Source organism: Saccoglossus kowalevskii, chromosome 22 (genome assembly GCF_978046115.1).
Source record: "Saccoglossus kowalevskii chromosome 22, keSacKowa6.1, whole genome shotgun sequence".
NCBI lineage: Eukaryota > Metazoa > Hemichordata > Enteropneusta > Harrimaniidae > Saccoglossus > Saccoglossus kowalevskii.
This window is the reverse complement of record NC_140662.1, coordinates 21,002,169-21,029,488: the sequence shown is the minus strand read 5'-3', so window position 1 is coordinate 21,029,488 and position 27,320 is coordinate 21,002,169. Positions and strand designations below refer to the sequence as shown.

Sequence of the window (27,320 nt, the reverse complement as noted above, 5' to 3'; positions counted from 1 at the left end):
TTTTTGGAAAAACCATGTCTTTTAGTCGCTGAAATCAATTCCAACAGATCGTACTTCGACATCGATAATTCACTTCCGCATTGCGTTACCGGAAAGTCTTCGGGAATTTCCAAAGAATTGCTTCAGTCAAAACACAGCATTCTGATTAGTTAATAACCAACTTGACCCATTAGGTCAAAGGACGCTGCTATAGGTCAAATATGCAAATGCATCATGGTGGGAATAATATGACAATTTTGACTTCGACTGTGTTCCAACAGACTCAAATGTACGTAATTAATATTGTAATAAAATGTGCGTATTTTTTGTGATCATTTCTGTTTCTTCATTGTGAAAATCAATGACGACGCAACTAATTTAGTAATTTGATTTTCCCTCAAAGACGTAATTTGTCACTTGATGAATCAAAATTTTCATTTGCACTTTTTTTCGAGGGGGTTGCTCAGGTAAGCGCCCACCCCTTGAGTTGAGGCCCCTGGGCGCTAACGCGGTCAAGTACGGTATATTCATACAATATCTCAATTAGAGTTTATTAAACTCACCTCAGATTCTATTTGTTTGTTTGTGAGTTTCTCCAATTCTACAGTTGCTTCATCCATCTGTTGTTTGTAGGAATTAATCTCATCTTTCAATGATTTCTCATTAACTTCAAACATCATGACTTGCTCACACATCTTCAGATTCTTTGATAGCTCTTCTTCGAGGTCAGATTGCAAAGTTTGCTGTTGTTGAACCATAAATTCCATTTCAGAAACCTAGTATTAACAATAAAGGACATAGAGTCAAATTACACGGTGAAGCTTGGTAAATTTCCACATTGTAAAAATTGTAACAAGCAGCCTGTCGGCTGAGATAGCTCCGCTGTTAGCAATGCACATTTCAATTAAAGAACAGAAGATATCATTAGAAAATGAACATGTATAGTATCAAAGCAATCGGATGTGCTGTTTTCAATAAGAAGTCAAAATTATCACTTTTTACCAAAAAAGACATAATTATTCATTAAAATTAGAGAATTTAAGATATCATCATGAAATGAACAAATCTAAGAGAGGTCTACCCAAGGTACATATACACTAAGAATCAAAGCATTCAGGCTTGCAGTTATCAAGAAGAAGTCGAAAAAGTTTATATGAACAACGGACAATCACTCATATGATAAGCTCTGCTCGACAAAGTCGACATCGAAGCTAAAAAGTTCAGTGGGGTGTTTACAGTGGATGTAAGAAAACTACAAAACCTATATTGTATATTACTGCTGGTGAACAACTGAACTTAAAGTTGGCCCAATCGATGTAGACAAATTGTACACCATCACATAAGCAAAATTTAATATGTAATTTGTTCATTTCAACAGGGGAAATATACAAGTACACACACATACAGCAGAATTGAGAAACTGACATGAAAACTAAAACTTACCATGTCTTGTTGCGCTTCCTTCAACTCCTTTATTTTGTTTTTACTCTCTTCCAACATATCTTGATGTTGTAACAGATCATCCTGCACGACAATCGCTTCATTGATGTTGTCATTTAAATCAGATTTCAGTTCATCTCGTTCTTCTGTCAAGCTCGCCAGCTCTTCTTTGACAGTCATCAATTGATCCATCAGGTTCTCTTTTTCTGACTGAAGCATCCTTAGTTTTGTAGACAAGTCTTCCTTTTCGGTTTCTAACGCTGCTTTTTCAGATCTTGCATCCCTGAGGGCTTCTTTAACTTCAGCTAAGCTCTGTAACAAGGCTGAATACTTTGAGTCTAGTTCAGTATTGTCGGACGATTGCAGAATTTCTAATTCTTGAATTTTTATAATCATTTCTAGTCTCTCTGTATTTAGCTGTTCAATTTCGGACTGAGCAGTTTTCTGTGCTCTTTCCAGACATTGTACTTTCTCTACCAAGGCATCTCTCTCGCTACACACAACCTGAAGTTTCGACACCAACAATTCAGAAGAAGATTTTTGAAAATCACTTAACATTGCGACCAAGTTTTCTTTTTCAATATTCAATTCCTCAACCTGTGAACTTAAATCATCCTTTTCGTTCACTAAGTTCTTCAATTTATCGATCATTTCAGCTTTTTCCATCATCAAAGTCTGGCTCTCCTCCATATTTTCAGATTTCTGGATTTCTCCAAGTTCTACCATACTACTCGTAAGTGTTTCCTTTTCAGTTATCAAGTCACCAACTTGATTACTTAGAATATCACGTTCATTTTCAAGCTCCAATATTTTTGATTTCAAAACTTCAATCTCCTGAGACTGTTCATCAATGTTATTTTCTGCATTTAATGAGAGCAGTCTGTCTTCAAGACTTTTCATTTTCAAAAGCAAGTTCTCTTTCTCCGATTCCAACACCATACATTTTTGGTTACTCTCGACATGCCAATTCTGTTCAGCTTCCAAATCAGATACTATCGAGTCCCTTAAGGCTTCAAGTTTTGACGTAGTTTTCAAATGCTCTTCTATTTTAGAATTCAAACTTTCTTTCTCTGCTTTTAGGATGAGACACTGCTCTACAACTTCATCTTTCTCCTTCTCCATGGCTTGTAAATCTTTTTTCAAGGCCTCTAGGTTGGATGTAGCTTCCAAACGCTCCTCTATTTTCGCATTCAAACTTTCTTTCTCTGCTTTTAGGATGAGACACTGCTCTACAACTTCATCTTTCTCCTTCTTTATGGCTTGTAAATCTTTTCTTAAGACCTCTAGGTTGGATGTAGCTTCCAAACGCTCTTCTATTTTCGCATTCAAACTTTCTTTCTCTGCTTTTAGGATGAGACACTGCTCTACAACTTCAGCCTTCTCCTTCTCCATGGCTTGTAAATCTTTTGTTAAGGCCTCTAGGTTGGATGTAGCTTTCAAAAGCTCCTCTATTTTCGCATTCAAATTTTCTTTCTCTGCTCTCAGAATGAGACACTGCTCTTCAGCCTCAGCCTTCTCTTTCTCCATGGCTTGTAAATCTTTTGATAAGGCCTCTAGGTTGGATGTAGCTTTCAAAAGCTCCTCTATTTTAGAATTCAAACTATCTTTCTCTGCTCTCAGGATGAGACACTGCTCTTCAGCCTCAGCCTTCTCCTTCTCCATGGCTTGTAAATCTTTTGTTAAGGCCTCTAGGTTGGATGTAGCTTTCAAAAGCTCCTCTATTTTCGCATTCAAACTTTCTTTCTCTGCTTTTAGGATGAGACACTGCTCTTCAGCTTCATCTTTCTCCTTCTCCATGGCGTGTAAATCTTTTAAGACCTCTAGCTCGGAAGTAGTTTTCAAAAGCTCCTCTATTTTCGCATTCAAACTTTCTCTCTCTGCTTTCAGGATGAGACACTGCTCTTCAGCCTCACCCTTCTCCTTCTCCATGGCTTGTAAATCTTTTGTTAAGGCCTCTCGATGTGTTTCGATCTCTGTCAGTTTTAGAGACAAATTCTGCCTTTCAGCTTCCAGTTCTCCAATCGTCTCCGAGTGCCTCTTCACCTCAGTCTCCAACTGTTCAATTTTCTCTTTACCAGAACTACTCAACTGGTCCACAGATACCACTTCTTCCCCTTTAAGTTGGGATATTTCAGAGAATGTACATTGTAAATCTTCTCTCAGCTGCTTCGACAACGAGTTGTGTCTTTTCTGCTGCATTTCAATATGAAATTCAAAGTCTGACTTTTCAGTTTCCAGTTGTTTCACTTGTTTCTGTAGTTTCTCCTGAAAAAACAAAACAAAAATTAGGAAAATTCATGGGACAATTTATGCAGCATATAGACATGACATGGTCCTCGATATCTGAATAGATATTCACATTTCCATGATTTGTATGGCGTTATTTGACTACTTTTCATATGGCTAAAAAACCATTAGTTCATATGAGAAAAAAATTCATATCTAAAAATATTTTGTGACATAAAAAACAGTAATGTTTTTTTACGATGGGTAATTCTGATTGTCACGAATTAGAATTTCTGGTGAATACTATTCATGAAATAAATGCTTTATGGATTTCCGTGACAACCTTAACAACCCAGCATCTTAATGTCAATCTACTGGTAGATGCAGATGAACAATGCTCTCATTTTACAACATGCTCTAATTGGTCAGTTTTTTTTTAAGAATATTGAAATCATTTCCTAGGTTTCGAGTGCAGTGACGTATATTCTACAGTTTTTGCATGTCCCTTTACAACACAGTGGATATTACCACCATTATTATTGTTAATTAACAAAACACTTATTAATTTAAGAAGAGTTCCCGGTCTTCAAGTTAATTGAATCTTTATGTAAATAGATATTGCATATTTATAGTTAAAGCGCGGTGGTCGTCGCGCCACGTTTTGTTCGATATGGGACTCATAGGGACGTATACAACACATGTAAAATACATTGTTTATTTCCATGAAATTCAAACACGCGCTGCACGACGACCACCGTGCTTTAAGATGTTTTCTCATCTGTAAGTAACTGCCATCTGGCACTATTGGCGGGTAAATTTATTTTCCATTCTTGATTGTCATTAGTTTTTCCCTCCCTATATACGTACACCAAACAGGCTGTGGCAAAATGCACCCAGGCCTGTATGTAGGAACTATAATGTATGAATTCTATATTCATGAAATCAAACGACATTTAATTAATAACAAGGTTGCTGATAGTCTGTTTTAACATGTACACATAGCTACTGAATACTACAAGGTAGGATATTTAGGCACTGTTTCCGTGATAACCTGCTAGTGCACCAAAAATGCAGAAATTTTTACAACAAATATCCAAACAAGATTGCAGCAAGTCAACCATACTATTAAACAAATAAAATGGCATTGGAGAGGTTTCATTCCTCCATTTTTTTATCCTGTGTAATTTATGCATGTTACAATTCACGCAAGATTGAAGTATAAATGGTAATTACCAACTTTTCTTTCAAGGCTTCACTTTCAGTAACCTTCTGTGAGAGCTTTTTGTTGGTATCCATGGCAACCTGTTCAGCATCGCTACAACTTTTCCTCAATGATTCCACTGTCTGAACAATATTTGCATCGCCGGCGATCTTCAGAGAGAAATGATATGTGCATGTAATAAAGCCATCAGTTTTATCACAAAATAGGTTTTTATTCTATGTAATACAAAATGGGCCAAAATGACCAATCAAAGGAACTGTTACCAACGGCATAATAGTTGTGTCGTAACTATGACTGGTAGGCCACAAGTTCAAGTCACACTCGTGGTTGAACCAAATAGGCATCAGCTCCATCCTATGGCAATTATACCAAAGACTCAATAGAAAGCCCATAGTCAGAAAAGTCAAAAGTAGTTGAAGTGGTAGTTGTGTTTGAATACATACATTGCTTATGGAACACATATCGAACAGAACACGATAACTGCATCTTTTTAAGGCCTGTAAGTGACATAGGTAATGTGCCAGACACTAGTGATACTTAAGCTACCGGTAACATCAATATTTAATCTTTTAGCTGTCTTGGTGCTGTTTGTATGTGCATAGCCAGCCGTCTTGGTGCTGTTTGTATGTGCACAGCCAGCCGTCTTGGTGCTGTTTGTATGTGCACAGCCAGCCGTCTTGGTGCTGTTTGTATGTGCACAGCCAGCAGTCTTGGTGCTGTTTGTATGTGCATAGCCAGCCGTCTTGGTGCTGTTTGTATGTGCACAGCCAGCCGTCTTGGTGCTGTTTGTATGTGCACAGCCAGCCGTCTTGGTGCTGTTTGTATGTGCATAGCCAGCCGTCTTGGTGCTGTTTGTATGTGCATAGCCAGCCGTCTTGGTGCTGTTTGTATGTGCATAGCCAGCCGTCTTGGTGCTGTTTGTATGTGCACAGCCAGCTGTCTTGGTGCTGTTTGTATGTGCATAGCCAGCCATCTTGGTGCTGTTTGTATGTGCACAGCCAGCTGTCTTGGTGCTGTTTGTATGTGCACAGCCAGCCGTCTTGGTGCTGTTTGTATGTGCACAGCCAGCCGTCTTGGTGCTGTTTGTATGTGCACAGCCAGCCGTCTTGGTGCTGTTTGTATGTGCATAGCCAGCCGTCTTGGTGCTGTTTGTATGTGCACAGCCAGCCGTCTTGGTGCTGTTTGTATGTGCACAGCCAGCCGTCTTGGTGCTGTTTGTATGTGCACAGCCAGCAGTCTTGGTGCTGTTTGTATGTGCATAGCCAGCCGTCTTGGTGCTGTTTGTATGTGCACAGCCAGCCGTCTTGGTGCTGTTTGTATGTGCACAGCCAGCCGTCTTGGTGCTGTTTGTATGTGCATAGCCAGCTGTCTTGGTGCTGTTTGTATGTGCATAGCCAGCCGTCTTGGTGCTGTTTGTATGTGCATAGCCAGCCGTCTTGGTGCTGTTTGTATGTGCATAGCCAGCTGTCTTGGTGTTGTTTGTATGTGCATAGCCAGCCGTCTTGGTGCTGTTTGTATGTGCACAGCCAGCCGTCTTGGTGCTGTTTGTATGTGCACAGCCAGCCGTCTTGGTGCTGTTTGTATGTGCATAGCCAGCCGTCTTGGTGCTGTTTGTATGTGCACAGCCAGCTGTCTTGGTGCTGTTTGTATGTGCACAGCCAGCCGTCTTGGTGCTGTTTGTATGTGCACAGCCAGCCGTCTTGGTGCTGTTTGTATGTGCACAGCCAGCCATCTTGGTGCTGTTTGTATGTGCACAGCCAGCCGTCTTGGTGCTGTTTGTATGTGCACAGCCAGCCATCTTGGTGCTGTTTGTATGTGCATAGCCAGCCGTCTTGGTGCTGTTTGTATGTGCATAGCCAGCCGTCTTGGTGCTGTTTGTATGTGCATAGCCAGCCGTCTTGGTGCTGTTTGTATGTGCATAGCCAGCCGTCTTGGTGCTGTTTGTATGTGCATAGCCAGCCGTCTTGGTGCTGTTTGTATGTGCACAGCCAGCCGTCTTGGTGCTGTTTGTATGTGCACAGCCAGCCGTCTTGGTGCTGTTTGTATGTGCACAGCCAGCAGTCTTGGTGCTGTTTGTATGTGCATAGCCAGCCGTCTTGGTGCTGTTTGTATGTGCACAGCCAGCCGTCTTGGTGCTGTTTGTATGTGCACAGCCAGCCGTCTTGGTGCTGTTTGTATGTGCATAGCCAGCCATCTTGGTGCTGTTTGTATGTGCATAGCCAGCCGTCTTGGTGCTGTTTGTATGTGCACAGCCAGCTGTCTTGGTGCTGTTTGTATGTGCACAGCCAGCCATCTTGGTGCTGTTTGTATGTGCACAGCCAGCCGTCTTGGTGCTGATTGTATGTGCACAGCCAGCCATCTTGGTGCTGTTTGTATGTGCACAGCCAGCCATCTTGGTGCTGTTTGTATGTGCACAGCCAGCCGTCTTGGTGCTGTTTGTATGTGCACAGCCAGCCGTCTTGGTGCTGTTTGTATGTGCACAGCCAGCCGTCTTGGTGCTGTTTGTATGTGCATAGCCAGCCGTCTTGGTGCTGTTTGTATGTGCATAGCCAGCCGTCTTGGTGCTGTTTGTATGTGCACAGCCAGCTGTCTTGGTGCTGTTTGTATGTGCACAGCCAGCCGTCTTGGTGCTGTTTGTATGTGCATAGCCAGCCGTCTTGGTGCTGTTTGTATGTGCATAGCCAGCCGTCTTGGTGCTGTTTGTATGTGCACAGCCAGCCGTCTTGGTGCTGTTTGTATGTGCACAGCCAGCCGTCTTGGTGCTGTTTGTATGTGCACAGCCAGCCGTCTTGGTGCTGTTTGTATGTGCACAGCCAGCCGTCTTGGTGCTGTTTGTATGTGCACAGCCAGCCGTCTTGGTGCTGTTTGTAAGTGCATAGCCAGCCGTCTTGGTGCTGTTTGTATGTGCATCTATCATACACATAATGCAGAAAATCTATTTATATCATGACTACAACATTTCTTACCTCACAAGATATTCTCTTATAATGTGTCACCTGCTCTGACAGTTCATTAATTTTTTCGGTTTGGGATTCTAAATTTGTCTTGAAATGACTAATATCCAATTGGTGTTTTTCCTGCAAACATAAATAAATTTGTAATAAAAAACGTGTGAATTAAAGTTGATTAAACCAAATACATGATAGAATACAATGCAACTGTGGCAAACACCAAAGGAATAGAACAATGAACCATGTGATGTTTTTTGATATGTAACATTTTATTATGTAAGCGTCTGGATGCGTGCAACAAGTGTTTATGTAATCTGTTTCGGAAAACATGCTGCATCAAAAATGAACTAGTTGCGGTAGTACTGTTCATACACCGTGATGATGAATTGTCCACAAAAAAAATATATTTAATTTCAATCGTTTACTTGCACGCTTAGCAACAAAAATGTCTCGTCTGTCAACTAAAAGTAGTTCTGTAATCAGTTTAAAAACATTTCCCTATACAACTATACAACAGATCTACAGTTGAGTATGTTCAACTTTTACTCTATTTTCTAGATTTAATCAAACTTTGGAGATTTCTGGGCAGAAATATATGTCTCTGGAACATACACGAATTTGCAAAGTTTGTTCAACAGAAAATGGAGAGAAAAGATTAAAATTGTGCCATTGGTGAAAATAAATTGTCATAGTAGGTCATCCCACCTTTACTTCTGCGATTTCTTGTTCTTCAACATCTTTTTCAAGTCTTGTGAATTCTTCTAAATCCTTTAGTTCTGATTCTTTCTTTTCCAGCTCAGTGTGAAGCGCCTCATATTGTCCTTGTCTGAAGTAGTGAGAATATTTGATATAATAAAATCCTGTTTCCCCAAGATATAATTGAATCTTTGCAATCAATTTTGAAAAAAGTATTCAGAGTCAAACAATAAAAGTACAGTAGCAGAAAAAAAAGTCAGTATTTTATACATTAATATTTTATCAGGTACGGTGTAACATGTTTTATAGGAAATTGTTCAGAAATACTACTTTGTTATACATTAATAACATAACATCAGAACACTTGTTTCACAACAATAAAATACTACTACATTAGAGTATGGTATCATAGACAAGTAGTTCAGGAAAGAATAGAATAGGAATGAAAAACTGCTGATGTATAAGTTTGAATGCTTGGTTACATTTCCGTTTTTGACATCTTTCACATATGGCCAGCAGTGAACACAGATGAAAAACTTTCATCCCAAAAGTGGCATGAACTCAAAAGTAACTATCATTAGCATTCCATTAGCATGTCATTAGCATGCAAGAAACTTACAGCATCAGATAATCGCCATGCAATCTGTCACGGTCATCTTTAGCATTCTCAAAATCTTGTTCCAATGTTGTTTTCTCCATGACAACCCTTTCACAGAGTCCAAGAGCCTCTTCAAGTTCTTTTTTAAACTCTTCATTCTACAAAACAAAACAAAACTAAGATTAATAACAACTTAAATAGACTAAGTCTTGAATCTATTCATTTATTTATTGCTCAGATACAGAGTCAACGATCCTAATAAGAGATTTAGGAATCTCCACAATTACAGAGTCAACAAGAAAGATAAACATCTCATAGATATCTGTTGCTCTTTGTGACAAAGCTACACAGGTTATGTGTACTGAGGACAGGAGCATCAACAGTTGTAAGGGTTAATACAAATATAGACCGTATCTAATATTTCCGACACCCACAGGGGTTGTTGACTATTTTAATTTACTTTCTCACCTTTTGTTTCAATAAATGCACTTCATCATTTTCATTTGATGTAGACACCAGTAATTCATTCCGTGGTTGGTTTTGTAACTCTTCAATACGCTGGTTCAATTCTGACACTGACGCAGAGTGCCTTTCACGTAAATTGTCTTTTTCATCCTCGGCTGCACTAACCATCTCTTTAAGCATGCTTATCTCTACTTCGCGAGCTCGTAATAGCATTTCCAGATCTAAGTGATAAACAGCATAATTATTAGAACCAGTGTACCCTCTAAGCCAATATGACGATGCACTGACGCAAGGATTTGCTGTGATGTATTCGATGAAATGAAATTCACATTATGAACAAAATAAGTATAAACACGAAAGAAAATGGGGGGGGGGGCACAACATTTTTGTTTGTGCACAAGTCGCATATACAAGCAAACAATTTTTTTCTTAAAGACTACATCATCAGTCAACATACTAATTAAACTCGAGTTTGTGGAATTTCATTTTGACTCCTTTTGAATTCCTAAAAAAATCAGTTTTTTTAGATGGCACACAGAATATTACTTTGCAAAGACGAGGCACAATAGAAAAGCATGCACTTTAAGTTAACAAAATTTGACAGTGCACAATAAATGAATCAATGCAATATTAACATTTTTAGTTTAACTGGTCAAATAAAAGTACATGGGGCTGACATACTATATGTTTATGACAATAAACGACAGGAACTTCTGAATCAACTCTTCATTTACAAGGCAATTAACATCACAATGAAATGGCACTGAATACTCCATAACCAACCAGTTAGTGTTTCAGATATTGTCATCAGTGATATCAAAAAAGCTCAAAAATAAATTTTAAATTCTTCAATAGACACCAACCTGCTAGAGTTTGCTCCAGATGAGTTGAACCACCTTGTTCACCAGCTTCTTTAGAAATTATCTCTTCCCTTAGACGTGTATTCTCAATCAGAATCTCTTCCAGCTTTTCTGCAGATTGCTGCTGTTGAAGAGAAGCTTCCTCTTCCAGCTGAGACTTAACTAGAACAAGTTCCTCAACTCTGTTCTCCGCATTGAACAGTTGATTTTGTAGGTCAATATTCTCCGCAGTCAGAGATTCAGACACAGAGGAAAGTTCTGACAACTGCTGTTGTAGTTCGTCATTTGCATCAATATTCGTCTCTATGACAACATCCTCCTTTAAAGCAACAGTACAGTACAGTACAGAAATCAGAGGGAGATGAGCACAGTATGATTGGGTTATTTATAAAAACAAACACTGACAATGTACAGACATAATGTTTTTACTGATAGTTGATCTCAATGTTCATTACAAGCCACGTGCCTATCAAAGAGCTCCATGCATCATACATGTAGGTCAATTTCAATACAAGTATGACTGCAAGTGCATAGACCAAATGTGGTAATATATTCACACTTGCAGAGAGAAATTAATATGTCATAAAAACCTAATGTTCACCAGTTGGATATTTTTGCATCTCGAAAAAAAAATTAATCTTCACCTATAACCCAGTATCGAACAATCCTGTCACAAAGACATGACATGTTTATAGACTGATTTTATGACTTTTAGGAAAAATGGTCCTAAATTGATCAAACCCCAAAACAACCTATGATATATTACCAATGAGTATAGTACTGATGTGCCAACTTTCAACTTAATCAGGATATATATAATGGAGAATTGGCATGAACATGTATGAAACAAAATGACCACCTGTTGGTCATTTTTGTTGGAATCTTTAAAAAGCTATGCCATGATCCTGATTTAAAATTTAAATGAAATCTCCTTGTTCATCTCTGAGAAGTATCAGAACTTGAGAACCAAAATAGTTGTCAGTCAGCAATATTTTGTCATCATAAGTGAATTTGATTGGTCAAAGCACGTCTGAGAAATGACCTCAGACTGATATATGCAAAGGGTGACAAACAGTACCCAAATTAAAATTACGAATCAAACTATCAACTCAAAAAAATTACAGTAACCACAAAAGGACATGGGCATCACAAAATCAATGGGGTAAAAAAAAAGCGTCAGCAGGCAATGTTAACCTAGCAAGAATAGAATGATGGAATTTATAGCTGTAGTACCCCCAGAAGTGCCAGGATGTGTAACCTGGCGAGAATTGAGTTATGGAATTTATACCCCTAGAAGTGCCAGGATGTGTAACCTAGCGAGAATTGAATTATGGAATTTATACCTCCAGAAGTGACAGGATATGTAACCTGGCGAGAATTGAGTCATGGAATTTATACCCCAGAAGTGCCAGGATGTGTAACCTGGCAAGAATTGAATTATGGAATTTATACCTCCAGAAGTGCCAGGATGTGTAACCTGGCGAGAATTGAGTCATGGAATTTATAACCCCAGAAGTGCCAGGATGTGTAACCTGGCAAGAATTGAGTTATGTTATTTATACCCCAGAAGTGCCAGGATGTGTAACCTGGCAAGAATTGAATTATGTTATTTATACCCCAGAAGTGCCAGGATGTGTAACCTGGCGAGAATTGAGTCATGGAATTTATAACCCCAGAAGTGCCAGGATGTGTAACCTGGCGAGAATTGAGTTATGGAATTTATACCCCAGAAGTGCCAGGATGAGTAAACTTCAAGACTCATACAGAAGGCTTATTAGATTCATAACATACCACTGTATCTGTCTGAGATCCTTTGTCCTGTGTATGTTCTTCAAGAAGCTTCATTGGAGCATCAGCAAAATGCACTAAATTCCTGCGTTTGCGTCTCTGGGATGTGACAGACGATTGAGGAGGTGGTGGTGGAGGAGGAGGCATTTCTTCAAACTTGACAGGTAGGCTGGAATCTAATTGTTGGGCTTTTTCATCCAAATCATTAAGAAAAACGGAGTTATCACAAGCAGGAGAGAATTCTAAGTGGACAGAGATAGAAGAAAAAGAACTATTTCTAAACTACAATACAAGAAGAAGCCATGCAAAAGAAAAGATTCCAGTCTCCACCAGCGGAAATTACTACAATAAATATTACAATAAAAAATAATAATGCTGTGAAAAACTTGATTATAAGCATGCATTTTTATTTTCATGGAAGGTATTTTGCAAATATCTTTTTAAATATTTATAAATATTAATTAGCTTCACAGGAAGGGTCATGGATGATACCAAGGGGTAGACGCAAAACAGGTATACAAAACACCCATACAAATTTTTTACATAAAATCAAAATAAAGTATAATAAATATTTTTGTCACAAATGTAAAACAATAACAAACATTACTACAATAATAAAATATTCCGCCTTTATTAGCAAAAGAAAGACAGCAGTAATATTAAGTCTAAAAGGTGTCACAAAGTCTTTCAGTGGTGAAGTGTGAAGATTGCTGCACAAAGGTTATTTGGTACTTCCTCATTTTGTAGTGACACAAAATATCAGACAGAAAATAAATACTACCCCGGTAAATAAAGTTGAAGAAAAACTAATGTAAATCTAGGCAGGTTTTTGTCGTGCAGACGAGAAGGCCAATAAAAAAACATTACCGTGACATCCACAATACCTCATACACATAATGCTTTAATAGGAACCTAAGATCGCAGACTATGGAACAACTTGCGACAGATGCATGCTGGATGACGAAGGATTTTGGATCAAGGTAACCAAGCTCAGAGTGCATTATTTTTGTGCGATTTCTAACAAACATTCAGTTGCCAATATTGATGTTTCCACAATATTTTTTTTATTTTTTTTTACCAATAACAGAATTTTACATTTTTGGATTTTGAAACAGAAATATCAGAAAGCAACAATCACAACAGCGGCGATGAATGCTAATTGCATTGCATTGCATTGCTGTCAGCTGACAATGTTACAGTGATCGTAGTAGATCAATGAAATATCACTTCAGTTTTGAAATGTTTTTTTTTTTTGTCCACAATGCATAAAACAATGATATGTTTGCGCTGAGAAACAAAGGAAATAGTGACATTCTTGCATGAAACTAAAATCAGTATTTCGCAGTATTACAGACATTAAGTAAGATCAGCCCAATAGAGCAATATGCTGCCATTAATGTTCAGAATAAACTTTGTGTGGTCTCCAATGTTATTAAGATTTATGAATCAATTTAATCACAGATTAATGTCAGGTAACTTGACTCAAATTAAAATGATGCTGGTGGAAAGACAGGTATGGTATGAGGCAACACATGCTTGTTGCTAGAATGCAAACATGTTAAGCAGATTCATATATATTCATATTCACATATCAATTTTTCATGCATGCAGCTGAGATAAACAATATTAACACCAAATCAAGACAGATGTACATGTACACCTTCAGAAATGCTCAATGCAAACAAAGCATTTGCATTTGTCAGTGATTATTTTTGTCAGCAGCCTTACAAATTTGCGCGAGTCTGGGTGTGTGGTATATGTTAAACCTTTCCACAACCGATGTTTTCAAGTGTTTTATCAATTGCATATTGTGAGGCAAGAGCAAGCTCAACTAACATGCAAATCATTATTGCAGATACAAATATCAAAGTTACATCCAATTAAAACTAGGCTGGTTATGGCATTGCAGATTGCACAACATAGAATTAGCTTACCGATGGTGCCACTAAAAGACGCTTCTGTCTCATCACCACGAACACTAAGATTATGTTTCCTAAAAACACTCATAACAGTTTGTTCATCAGAGGAGCATTCTCCAATCGGCGACAATCCCAAAGATGCTGCTCCTAATCGAGGCGGAGGAAAAAACGGTTTTCTTGTCCCAGGACACCAAGTCTCTCGACGATTGCTCTGTGGGTAAAATAAAGCATGTCATACCGCAATGTCAAACGAGTTGTGCTACATATATCAGAGAACTGTTAGATTGAAATCTCACAAAGAATTTAAAACACCTAGATTAAATATTCGATATGGTTGCATATAACAGAGAGACAAAAACAGTTGACAATGAAAATATAGGACGGTACTCATCGCGCCACTCATGCACAAGATATATGGGTCTCATATAAACAAAGATGGCGACTTTTGACTGTTGCGCAGATCAACTAGTTCAAAGTGAGACGTTACCAAGCTTTAATTAGGTATTTTTCAGGTGATTGGAAGGTATCGAAGGAGTCACCGGCAGTAAATAGTGCAAGTGGCGCCAAGGTCAAGCCTCATACTTGTGATTTCCATTAGAAGAGCGCATTGGATTGTGGGAAATCTATGTTTATCAACACAAAGGTCGCACATGCGCAGCAGGACCACCATCGCCCTTTAATAAAAAACAAAAAGATAATGAATAACTAACAAACCTTCGTCTTGATTTTCTTTGGCGTGGAAGCAACACTTGACACTATAAATAATTTCTTGAGTTTTTCTATTTGCTCTTCCTGTTTTTCTTTAAAGGCCAACAACTCAGCAAACTGGAGTTGCGTTTCTGGACCTAATACTGAAGCGTTTCCTTCTTCAAGCTGTAGAATATAACATTATACACAAGACAAATATTGTAAACAGATGTATATTCACAATTTTTGCATGTCGGTTAGGCCACAGTCACAAACAATCAAAACTTAAAAATATTAACAGTTCTGTAAATACTTGTTCAACATATATACTGCATTAGACTACATAGATCCACACATTAAAAACAAAAAAATGTAGCTTTGAAAAGCATAGAAAACCAATCTGGAGGCAGAGAAGTGGTCAAGGTTTCTGTGTCATTAAAAGTCGCAATTCTTCTTTGATATCGATGTCAAAAATATGTTTGAAGAAATCCTGTGTCACAACAAATATTCATGGGAAATATTTTTGAAAAACGATGCAAAATAATTTCCATACAAATATCAGGATTGAGACAATGGTGGTTCAGCGTAAAATGCAGGTTAGTCACACTTTGAATTCTATCTTTCAGGGTTTTTGGAGCTTTGGACTATATGACTGTTGATGGTACGAAAAGGCACAAATTGCAGGAATAATTTTTTAAATGATCAAATTGCAGTGAACTTCTGCCTTTTCTGAATGTGATTTCATTTTCTAATGCTTTTCACATAGCTTTCTCAAACTTTTCCATCAGTTCTCAACTATAGTGGCTTACACTATAACTGAAAAGATTTCCTGTACTTTGTGTACATTCATACAATAAATGCATCACATATTCCATAAACACAAGAAACAATTCAGAAAACAACTACAAACTACCGTAAAATCTGTATTAGAAGTCGCATCCCTAATAGAAGTCGCATCCATTCTATTTGAATAATTGAGAACCAAAAATTCATCATTTCTCATATGTGTAGGTGCTCTAATAGAAGCCGCATCCCCTCTATTGGATTGTACCATTTTAATAGAAGCCGCATCCCTAATAGAAGTCGCATCCATTCTATTTGAATAATTGAGAACCAAAAATTCATCATTTCTCATATGTGTAGGTGCTCTAATAGAAGCCGCATCCCCTCTGTTGCATTGTACCATTTTAATAGAAGTCGCGGCTTCTAATACAGATTTTACAGTACATCTTGATTTATTTTTATATTTACCTGCTGTATTCTCTCCTTCAAGCCCTTTATTTCCGTTTTATATTTTTTCAGCATAGCTTCATCAGAAAGGACTTCGTTCATCTTGGCATTGTTCATGACTGTCTTGGCACTGCTTGCAAACTGCATATAACAAAATGTGAATTATATTGAAAATAAATTTAAAAAAAAAAAAATATCGTTGATGAAAATGTTTTTTTTAAAAACAAAACCGAAACCAAAAAATTCAGGGTTAATTATTACACCTTTAACAACATTTTGTCATTAAACTAGAATAAGTACCACTAATTATACAAAAATCTAAACTGACCAGCTCAAATACAAATTCTCTTAAAGCAGGGGGAGTCGTCACCTGCGCATGCGCCAGATGGCCATAGCGCGTCATTGTTTACAAACAAGCACCTACGCATGAGCCTTTGCATTTTTAGCGTGTGTTATCAACGCTCGAGACTCAATTACCACGCATGCGCAGGTGACGACCCTCACGCTTTAATTTGTCCTGTTTATCACATACTTAGGGGGCCTTACTTGTTTTATTATGAACCTTTAAGATATAGGATATTTTAGATTTGAATGAGAAAAGCATTTATTCAACGTGCCAAAACAAAAAGGACTTACAAAAATGTATCATTTCTAAGTTATTATCTTTTTGTTTAGGTCTACTCAAATAAATTAGTTTAAAAACAAAGTTTAAAGACACAGATGTAAAAACATTGTTTCTGAAATTACCTGCAAGGTGCTATGTGTGAGATTTACTGTTGCTGGTGTCACTGTACAGATAATGGCAGTCTTCGCATTACCACCAAGAGAGCTCTGCAACATTCGAGTCAGTTTCGACTCTCGATATGGAATATGAGAACTACCAGAGCTCAACTTGTTGATAACTTGCCCCAAACAAAATAAGGACTGGTTGATCTTGCAGGCTTCCTGTAGTCGCGTCCCTTCGGCACCAGTCTCATTGGCACGTTCTGACCCGGCTAAATCAACAAGGTTCTAACAATAGAATATAAATAGTAGATTATTGTTACGTAAGTTATTTATTTTCATGTTTTTGCTGAAGGGATAAATCAGTGAAAATAAAATCCAGCGAATATACTTTTTTCCCTATGTTTTACATTCAACTCGTCAAAAATCAGTGAAAATAATTGACATACACAACAGCCAAAATATCTTTTCAGCAAAAATTAATTCCAGCTAAAATAAAGTATTTTACAGTATGTAATTGTATTTTGAGAACAACTCTAAGATGCGAGATCAGCCTGCATGTGACATTATGCTGCATAAAAGCCTACTTACCAAGTGAGCCACTTTCACTGCAGTATCATTGCTCTCATTGCTTTCATCGTATTCACGACTTTCAATAACCTGCAACAAATCAATAACAGTTAACAAAACAGCAAAGTTATTCACATCAACGAGTTTGGAAATAAAATCCCACTCCTGTCTGGTTAGGATGCAGAGTTTGTAATGAGTACAGTACAAACACTAAAACGCAAATGCTCAAATGTTGAATAGTTCCAGTAATAAATACATGTATATAGACGTTATCCTCCGGCCTTTCCGCCATACTTACAATGCAGAAGATAGTGTGGGATCGACTGCTGTGTTCATTCATGTTGGTACCAGCAATGTGGCGGCGTCCTAGGTAAAAAGAGATAATTTAAAAAATCTTTCATTCAACCAAATTTATTATCCACTTAATGTACAGCAACTATTGGTGAGTAGGTCAAGAAATCCTCCATTTTATTGACTCTTATTCATAGCTACAAGTAGTTGTGTTTTTATCACTAATACAGTCTTCAAAATGTACATATTATCACATCACTACACATCTTCTCCAGCCAAGGTTCATTTATTCCGCCGTCACCACATCATTATATACTGGCAGAATTCCCACCATAAAACTTAATTTGCGGTCGACAAAATCAAACACAACGGCGTATGCATTGATGCATTTCAATGGCAAAAAGAACACAAATGTCAAATGTTGTGATGCATTTCCAGGTCAGGAACTATTTTTGAATGAGCCAATGAGTTGCTGATGTAATTGAACAGAATAGCCGAACTTGATTTATGCAAAATTGGTGACCCGATCAAGAAAGCTAAGATTGCCCTTGTTTTTATTAGGTGGATGTACATGTACCTGCATAAGTCTTATAAGATCAGGCCATATTTGCTCAGTGGTCGCCCAGGTTAGGTACGAGTATGGTTGATTCCTGGGGCCACTAAAATGTGCGCTATCAGCTATAATCACACATACACACAAAAATCCCTCAAGTTGTCTGTTTTCATTTCTAGACTCAAATAATTGCAGGTTAGTGCTATAAATGCAACAGACCTTCTCCTTTACGAAGTAAATCCATAACTTGCGAATAACCATTCACCAATTCTTCTGTCAAGTTTTGAACAAAGACTCTTTTCTGAAATAAAAATAAGCAACGGAATGATTATTTAGTACTAAGACAAACATTTAAAGTTGAACATCTCTCCAGCAATGTATGATTATGGATAAAATGGCACAACAATTTCATTTGTCTTGCTAAAAATCTGGCAATGAAACAATACATCTGAATACAGTAGATTTTACCCTCCATAAAACTTTGTACAATAGTGCTATGAACACATTTGAATGTCTTTCTCATTTGGAAATTTAGTGTCATGTTTACGTCACGTTTGAAGACTGTTCTTTGTTTACTCCAGACGCAGAAGCGCTATCAGCATGTTCACTCAGGTTGTACAGAAATCCACTACGCATTGGTCGATACGATGACCATACCGCCTTCATGCAAACTTTGTGGTATTCTCGTAATTTATTATCAAGGGCTGTAAAATATTTTTGCATCAATTTATTTTCGATACAAAGTAGCATTTTTATTTTCAATGTTTATTACCAAGGTACTTATAAAATATCAGGAATAATGTATTTTTCAATGAATTTTATTTCCATTAACTAACAGATTTGAGATTAACCCTTATCCGATGAAGCCAATGTAAAAATACATGTGTCTGGCAGGATAAGGGTTAAAGGTGATAGCCATAAGACAGCAGTCAGAAATAAAAGAAAAAAAAACATAACCAGCTTAAGAGACTTTGTAGCGAATAAAATCACAGAAAAAAGGGCGACAGGGCCGTGCAAACAAAAAGTTCATTATGCCCGAGCCAAAATTTTGATTTTACAATATGGCATATAACAAGTCATTGAAAAAGACACAGTCCCAGTTAAATTTTTGAAAGTTCTCTTTGTGCTCGTCATATTAAAGCGGAGGGGTTGTCGCAAGCGTGTCCATAAAACTTGAGTTCCAAGTGGCGTATACAACAGATTGTTTATTTACATCAAAACACGTGTTCCGTGTAGTAGTAATATGGCCAAAAATAAAAACAGCCGTTATTCGGCCATCTTTGATCTGATTATGAAACACACTGATATGTATGATGTATGTGCCAATGCCAATACCAATGAAAATGATACATAAATTGTGGAAATATAGTAGTAAGGCCAAAAAGTAAGATGGCTGTCAATCGGCCATCCTTGACCAGATTTTGAAACAAATTATCATGGACATGCATTCTAACATGTATAAAGTACATGTATGTGCGAAATTTGAATGAAAACTGACGTCCAAGATACTGCATAAAAAACAAAACAAGATGCCTGCCAGTCTACCATCTTTGATCCAATTGCGAAATAAATCGTCATGGACATGTATTCTAACATGTATATTCTATGTACCAAGTTTGAATAACAACTGACAAAGCATGTGCAAAATACAAAAAAACAAGATGGCTGCCAGTCGGCCATTTTGAATCGAATCACTAAACCACTGCATGTGCACATGTCCCACATAAAGTACTAAGCACATGCAAAGAATGAACGGAATCGGTCCAAGGGATTCTGAGATATGACTTCGGACGGACGCAGTTTGTTAAATTTGTAAATTCTGCAAGATTGCGGGTTATCAAAATATGAAGGAATTAATAAATCATTAGTGACATTTTTTTTCTACAACCGCATTTAAAAACTAAAGTCAGCGATTTTTCATTGATCTATCTATTATTTGTGTAAAGCTACGATCACCGTAACATTGTCAGCTGACAGCATTGCGTTGAACGGGTATTCACCGCTGCTGTTGCGATCATCGGTCCCTGACTTTTTTGTTTAAAAATACACAAACTTAGAATGTTTGCTTAATTAAAACGATTCATTGATGATTAACTTAGAAATTACATCAAAATCGCCAACGAAATGTTGTTTTTAAACATGGCGGAAAAACATGCACTCTGCGCCGCCATCTTTGTTACCTCAATCAAAATCTCCTTTGTAACCCATCATGCATTGGTTGTGATGTCACTACATGCGTTACGTCGCCTTAGGGTGGCGTTCCTCGGTAATGACGCACTTTGAATGAGGTATTTCTAGAGGTCAGGGTTCGTTTTTTCCTTGTCCGTCTTGTCTGCAGTTGAATAATTTTTACTTCAATTTATTTACAGTTTTCTTTCCAATGCGACTTAATTTCACTTGTTTTTTTTAATTCTTGGTAATTAGTGTCACTGGCGATGAAGTAGTAAAAACGCAATTAACCACAGTGCAGCAACTCGGGATAGATCATCTTGACGCAATGGGCAAATTATTACTACCCTAGTATTTTGGGTTTGCCAGCTCTGCACCCTTGATAGACTTGGTAACATCTTGTAGACTTCCTTTTTTATCACTTTTTTTGTAAGGCTAACTATGTACAAAGACGGAATTACCTTTCGATCAATACATGTTATTGTTTTAAAGATGTGCTAGACAAGGCTGACACTTGTAAACAATACAACGTGAATAAGCATCGCGGACAGGATTTCAAGGATCGCAGGCGAAACAAAAGCGACGTGGCTGTTTGTCTAAGCGACACGGACCCGCAGTGCTTGAAAGGCCTGGGGAGAACACTGCATGGATGTTGCTTCATGTCATTTTTGTTATTAGGTGACCTGGGCTCTCTCTGGAATTTTCTAGGTAATAGTAAATTTACTAATCAAGAAAAAAAAGTATTAGTAAACTTTGTCTGGAAACTGCGGAGCATTTTCCCGCGACCGAGCACAACGGAGAAGAGAGAAGGAGAGGGAGGTGTCCCCTCTGTCGTCCGCCGAAAACAAGAACAGCATGCTGAAAATGGTGCTTGCTGGTGCAACCTGAGCTCTAATTTTGTGTGTAATTTAATGACATCAAATTAGGCAGTCTGCTCCACAAAATGTACCATTTATGATGGTACAACAAAACATCACAACAAAATATGCAATGTAGACACCAGAACCTTTATTTGAATAACTCAGTATTAATTAAACATATTCATGATAAGCTCACATTGTTAACAGTGGGGAAAATAGTCATCATTCAAAAGTTCATTAAGTTCACTGCCTAGAACACAAGTCATCCTGTGAATAAATTTTCACGGGAAATTTCTCAGAAAAAACTCTATGCCAATCAATATTATTATGAAGTAATCTCCCGTGCTCATCATGCAAACCCGCATGTTGACGTTTATGACGACACAAAATGACTATTTATTTTCATCGAAATTTCTGAATTAAAGTGAAAAAGTAACTAAAGAAACTTTCGGTCTTGTAACTCGATCTCAATGCTAAGAATGTCCGGTAAGAATGTTACACAAATTATAGTATTTTTCGATCGATTCGCTAACATTTTCTCACCTTCCATTAGCTGTGGAATCAAAGCCCTATGTTGCCGACCGCATTATTTACGTGACAGACACTGGCCGGCCCATGTTCGACATACAACAACAAAAATAAAAACAAGACGTCCGAATGAAATTGGAAGGGCAAAATTAGATTGTATGTCGCACCAAAGAGCTACGGAACCGCAGCTAACCTTCCATTATTTCTGAAATCGTGCTGCAGTACGATCAACTTTCCGTTTCTTGGTGCTGTCAGGGTTAGGACACTCATGGGTTTCTGGTTCTGAACACGATTTAGCGGTTTCTCCATCTCGTCGTGAAAAATACTTCTCGAGCAGTTGTCTGCTCCTTTTTGACGTAGTCTCCATTTTCAATAAATAAACAAATCACGTGTTTGATAAGGGCGACATGAAACCGTCCCATACTGAGAGTAAAGTCGCGGGGTATCTTGAAACACATGTCGACTAAACTACGCATGTGCGATGACACCAAAATAACTTTAGAGTGGAAAAATATATTCAGTGGCAGTTCCGTGTTGATCGCGATCACCATGTAACAATTGTTGCAATCTTAGAAGTAACGGGACATTGTTTAACTTTAAAATGGCAATCACTCAAACCGTAACACGCGTGATGATCACAGTCGAGTCTTGACAATTAAATGAGGGCGATTTGCGAGGGTATTTTGTACAAAATGTGTTCGTAAATCCTACTAATAGATATTTATTTTGTTCGTAAATCTTGCCCAAATTTCGTAATTTACGACATTTGCGAGCGACAGCGAGAGCACAGGTGACCTGATTGTGTGCAAGGCAACGTACTGCATTTTACATCGTGTGTGCGTGTATTCATACAAAATCACTTGATTGGGGTTCTCTAATAACACTGATGCCCCCAAGTGCATGTTACATTTTTGAGGGGTGACCGGAACAGACAAAGAGAGGATGAGAAATAATTTTTTTTTAGGATTTCTACATAGACAGTCATGTATTATATGCGAGAAAGGTAGGGAGGGCGGCAATGACAATCTTGTGTGTCCCTGTCACTTCCCTAAAAAATTACCATGTACGAATACCAGATTGGGAAAAAAGTGGAATTCTATCACATGGCGTCCTAGACAAGGACTGCTACATGAATGTTTGACTAGAAATGTAATCACTATTAACTAATAACATACCCCATCTTCTCTGATGGTCAAAGACTTCTTTTCACTTGACAGCAAATCTTTCAACTCTTCATTGTAAAGCTCTGAGTATGAAACTCTCAAAAGAAACTCGCGATCTGGAGTCTGCAAAATAACAAGGGTGAAAATTTAGTGCATAGACTTGTATTTTAAATTTCTATCTATAAAAGACTATCCTGCTGGTCAAGTAACCATGCGCACAATTAAAACTGACCAATAGGAATACAGTGCCTAATAACACCAACAAGCCAACAACATCCCAAACTTGATCACTAATTATCTTCTAGAGAACAAAAATTAATTTGATGCATGAAGCAACCTTTAACATAACGACTAAAAAAATCGCCAATGCAATGGGATTTATTAAAACTTGGATGGGAAGTTTAGTCAGCTTGTTGACTGCCGGGAGGGTTGACGCGACTTGGGAAATGAACATTGTGGCCCCTGATTTTTTTTTTAATTCAGATTACACAAATTCAAATTCCTTAACTATAAGTAAGATTTGTTTTTGAAATCATTATATTATGCTTTTCTGTTGCATCAATGATGCGTTAAACACAGCAAAAATATTTAACTTTTTAGCAAGGCGAACAAATTGTGTAATGGGCCATTCCAGTTTATATCTGCACCCCCCCTGTTGATGAGGTCGGATTTCCAGCACTGTATGATGGGGAAAATACCCCGGAATTCCAACTGTATATGGAGAAACAGAATCTGGAAATCCAGACGTGTATGGAAAAATTTTTCCTGGAAATCCAGGCAGTTATGGCTACTAAATTAAATGTGGCCTTGTTTATCTCGCCATATACCGGTTGATGAGGATGGATTTCCAACACTGTATGACTAAAAAAACTTGGAATTCTGATTGTATATGGTAACACAATTTGGCCAGTATGAAATATTTATTACTGAAATTAGATAAGGATGGCCACTCAACAGAATGGGTCTAATAATTATCTTTACATAGCAGTTGATGAGGTTAGCTTTCCAACATTGTATGGCAAAAAGGCAAGCTATGGCAGTATTTAAGCTATATCTTTGAACTCAAGTTTAGCTGCCACTATATCAAATGGGAATCTGTTTTTAAGTTTAAACTTAGGAAAAAGATGAAGGAAAAGATGATTGAATCTGTCTGACAGGTAGATTTTTTAATCCACCAATTTGTTACATGTATCATGAAATAAATTGCAAACTATCTCCTGCAGGAGCCACAGGGTAGCCACACATCAAATACTCCATGGTTATCGTAACTGTGTTTAATTAAGACTGTTATAAAACACATAAATGATACTACATTGTATTTGATGAAATATTTGTATCTAGTTAACACACTTAATTTGTGGCAGGCATGGGTAATAATATACACCGCCTTTTGGTTTAAAAGTGGTATATGAAATAGTCTGTGCATATAATATTAATATCATTGTTATATTGCTTCGTTTGTGATGTTACTAATGTCATATAATGTTATAGTCTTCATAGTAAGACTTTTAAACATTTTATTGACATTGTAGACACTCTGAAATCATTAAAACGTCACAAAGACTAAGGAAGTAAACAATTTCATGACTTCAATACTAGTACGGTATATGCACCAGACCAGTCTTTTTTTTAAGGGCAGTAAGCAGGTAAATGTTACCGCAGTTCTCCAGCCATTTCACCCCCCCCCCCCCGAAATAGATGTAAGGATAGGATATGAATATTTTACGTGTTTCCTCCAAATTGTTACTTATGTTTCCCTACCTTAGCAAAACCACTGCATGTTGTAAGACAGGTTGCTCAAATATTTAGAATATTATACCACTGCACATAAAATAAGAATTTTCTTGTGTGCTCACTGGCCAAAATAACACTTTTTACATACCATGTTTTATTTATTCAGCTTTAGGGGAGAGTAGGAAATCAAACGAATGGTGATCACATTTTATGCAAATGTATGCATAGATTCCATGATGCCAGTTGACCACAGTCGTCTTGTATGTTAGTTGCGCGTGGAAAAGGTGAGGCGCAGTTTTATATATGCCACTCAGCGCGTACGCGCAAGTCAGACTTTCGCATGGCATTCTAATCATAATCTTCGCAAACCAGACTTGCGTGCGGCAATAAAATACAAGTTAGAACAAAGGAAATGTACGCGAAAATGAAATGAAAGCACAAAGGATCCAGAAAGACATAGAAATCAACATAATATAAAATATGATCGCACGATTATGTGAATATACATCATGCATAGTCTAAGAAAATGTTTACAAAGATTAATGTTTCGCGTAGACCATAATCACGCAAAGTATAAATTCAAAGTGTTTTAATACATTGGTGAGAGATCGCATTTTACGTGAACAAGAACATGCACTAAGAAGAAAAAGCAAGCCAAAGTCGAAACGGGGTGTATCATGGATTACAAAATATGCTGCGACATCATTTTGAAGCGCAAATGAACTTCAAGTACGTCTTTGCGAAACTTGCTTCAGGCGATGCTGACATCAAGTGTGTGTTGGCCGAAGTTTGACCTCCAAGTCACGCGCTGAACTGGCGCGTTACCTTAGCAACCTTTTTCTTTCGTGCTCCGCGCGTCGATCTAGTGAAATTGTTATTATATCTCACAGCACTGTAATTACGCAACTCTGTACTGGCTTTGAATATTTCAAAATCGTTTACTTAGTGCGCTGCTTTTCTAGTTAGGCAAATTTGTTTACAATATTGTACCGGCTCTGAATAGTTCAACATTCTAATTGCTTTCATAATAATTACGCAAACTCAACGTATTGGGTCTGTGAATATTGATATATTACTGACTTAACAATGCGTTGCATTCGTAACAATTACGCAAACTTAAACATGGACGCATTTAATGCCAATAACATATGAAGATATAAAATATAATAAAATATATACAAGTGTTGTAATGTTCGGTGTAATAGCTAGATGTTGAGTTGAGTTTTAAATTTGAATGTGAACTATTCCAGTTCATGGGTGCCAATAAAAGTTGAGAAAAACTGAAAGGTACAAGTCAGACTCTTTGAAAGGAATGAATCAAGAGTATACACATGACTTATTTGCCCCAACACATTGGTTTATTCTTTATTCTAAGTTGCGTCCGTATAAATAAGTATCGGCAGTCGAACTTTTCGGAGTTGTCAACGTATTTGCCAACACCGAAAATCTGGGAAAAATCGCAAAGAGGTGCAAAATAGCTGCCTGCATCGTAAAAAAATAAATAAGTAAACAATCTCTTCTATAATCACACCGAAAACATGCAGAGATGGCTGTTGATTCATTTGCCCAATGCACTGATGTTGCGTTCTCCCAGTGATACTTCGCAAAGAACATTCAGTTTTCAGGAGTCACTTCTCTTACCAGCGCGTCCAGGGAGCGCGTCCTTCGTTAAAATTGTATTCACGCAACTTGACCTTTTGACATAGATTTGATGATGATTATTTTATTTCAGCAATATTCTGTTTGCATTGTTGAAAAGTTTTTATATTCGATATCGTGGAAGTCGTGGAATACTATTGTTGTTGCGATAAATATACATTCCTCTATTCGCCGAGTTTATCAAACAATGTTTTATTCATTGTTATCGTACACTTTATTATTTCCTGGACGCATATACTCCACATTTTAATAAATTAATTTCATTTTGAACGTTTTATAAAAATAATAAACTCGTTTATTTTTAAGGAAGACATCTAAAATATAATGGAATCGCCAAGGCATTGTGCAACACTTCCGTCCCAGGCTGGTTTGGTTACGTCCCAGCAAGAGCAGCGGCCGACGTCAGCTAGCCTTATTATAACATTTTCGAATTAACTGTATTTTGTTATGCATTCAAAATGTCGTTGTTGCAAAACATGATATCGGAGGGTACATCGTATAGAGGTGAAACTAAAAGTAAGATATTCCAAGGAAAAATTGACTGGCAATGGGACATGCCATTAAACGGGAAACTGAGTACCTGACACTCGCAAACTAATATTACCATAGACCTTAATGATATTACTAATACAAAGTAAATGACAACATCAAATATCAACAAACTGCCAATTACTGTTGCTTTTTAATATCCATTCTCAGTGTTAAAGCAATGTTTCGTATACCCATAAAAGCAATGGAATAGTCCAACTACGCCGTCTCAAACGACCTCACATCAAAGGCATACCGCGTCCGGTGTTTTGAAGTTCTCAGCGTTTGCAACTACAAGTATTTTGCGCCAGCTTTCCCCACATGCTTGTTCGCGCTATACCAGCCCGGTAGCTATAGGACCGAAGTTGTTTATTTTAACAAGTCTTGTTTCGCCAACAAGCCTGAAACAAATCAGTTGTAAATAATTCACAGGCCACTCGAACTAGTATTGTTAATACTGCAAGGCAAAAAAGTGGCGCGG

At 37.6% G+C, this 27,320-nt stretch overlaps 1 protein-coding gene across 1 annotated transcript in view; it reads right to left on the bottom strand.

Moving 5' to 3' along the window:
• The window catches only part of LOC100369687 (uncharacterized), a 47,650-nt gene that overhangs the window by 15,812 nt on the left and 4,518 nt on the right, over nucleotides 1–27,320 (bottom strand). The window contains exons 2-18 of the mRNA XM_085495976.1: nucleotides 22,931–23,041; nucleotides 18,418–18,499; nucleotides 17,653–17,720; nucleotides 17,376–17,444; nucleotides 16,809–17,072; nucleotides 16,083–16,202; nucleotides 14,859–15,017; nucleotides 14,160–14,355; nucleotides 12,229–12,467; nucleotides 10,441–10,756; nucleotides 9,581–9,798; nucleotides 9,134–9,270; nucleotides 8,524–8,644; nucleotides 7,834–7,944; nucleotides 4,879–5,016; nucleotides 1,423–3,684; nucleotides 543–755 (exon numbers count right to left, since the gene is read on the bottom strand). Coding sequence (XP_085352102.1) covers nucleotides 543–755; nucleotides 1,423–3,684; nucleotides 4,879–5,016; nucleotides 7,834–7,944; nucleotides 8,524–8,644; nucleotides 9,134–9,270; nucleotides 9,581–9,798; nucleotides 10,441–10,756; nucleotides 12,229–12,467; nucleotides 14,160–14,355; nucleotides 14,859–15,017; nucleotides 16,083–16,202; nucleotides 16,809–17,072; nucleotides 17,376–17,444; nucleotides 17,653–17,720; nucleotides 18,418–18,499; nucleotides 22,931–23,041 — 4,824 coding nt within the window. The remainder of the gene's footprint in view (nucleotides 1–542; nucleotides 756–1,422; nucleotides 3,685–4,878; nucleotides 5,017–7,833; nucleotides 7,945–8,523; nucleotides 8,645–9,133; nucleotides 9,271–9,580; nucleotides 9,799–10,440; nucleotides 10,757–12,228; nucleotides 12,468–14,159; nucleotides 14,356–14,858; nucleotides 15,018–16,082; nucleotides 16,203–16,808; nucleotides 17,073–17,375; nucleotides 17,445–17,652; nucleotides 17,721–18,417; nucleotides 18,500–22,930; nucleotides 23,042–27,320) is intronic.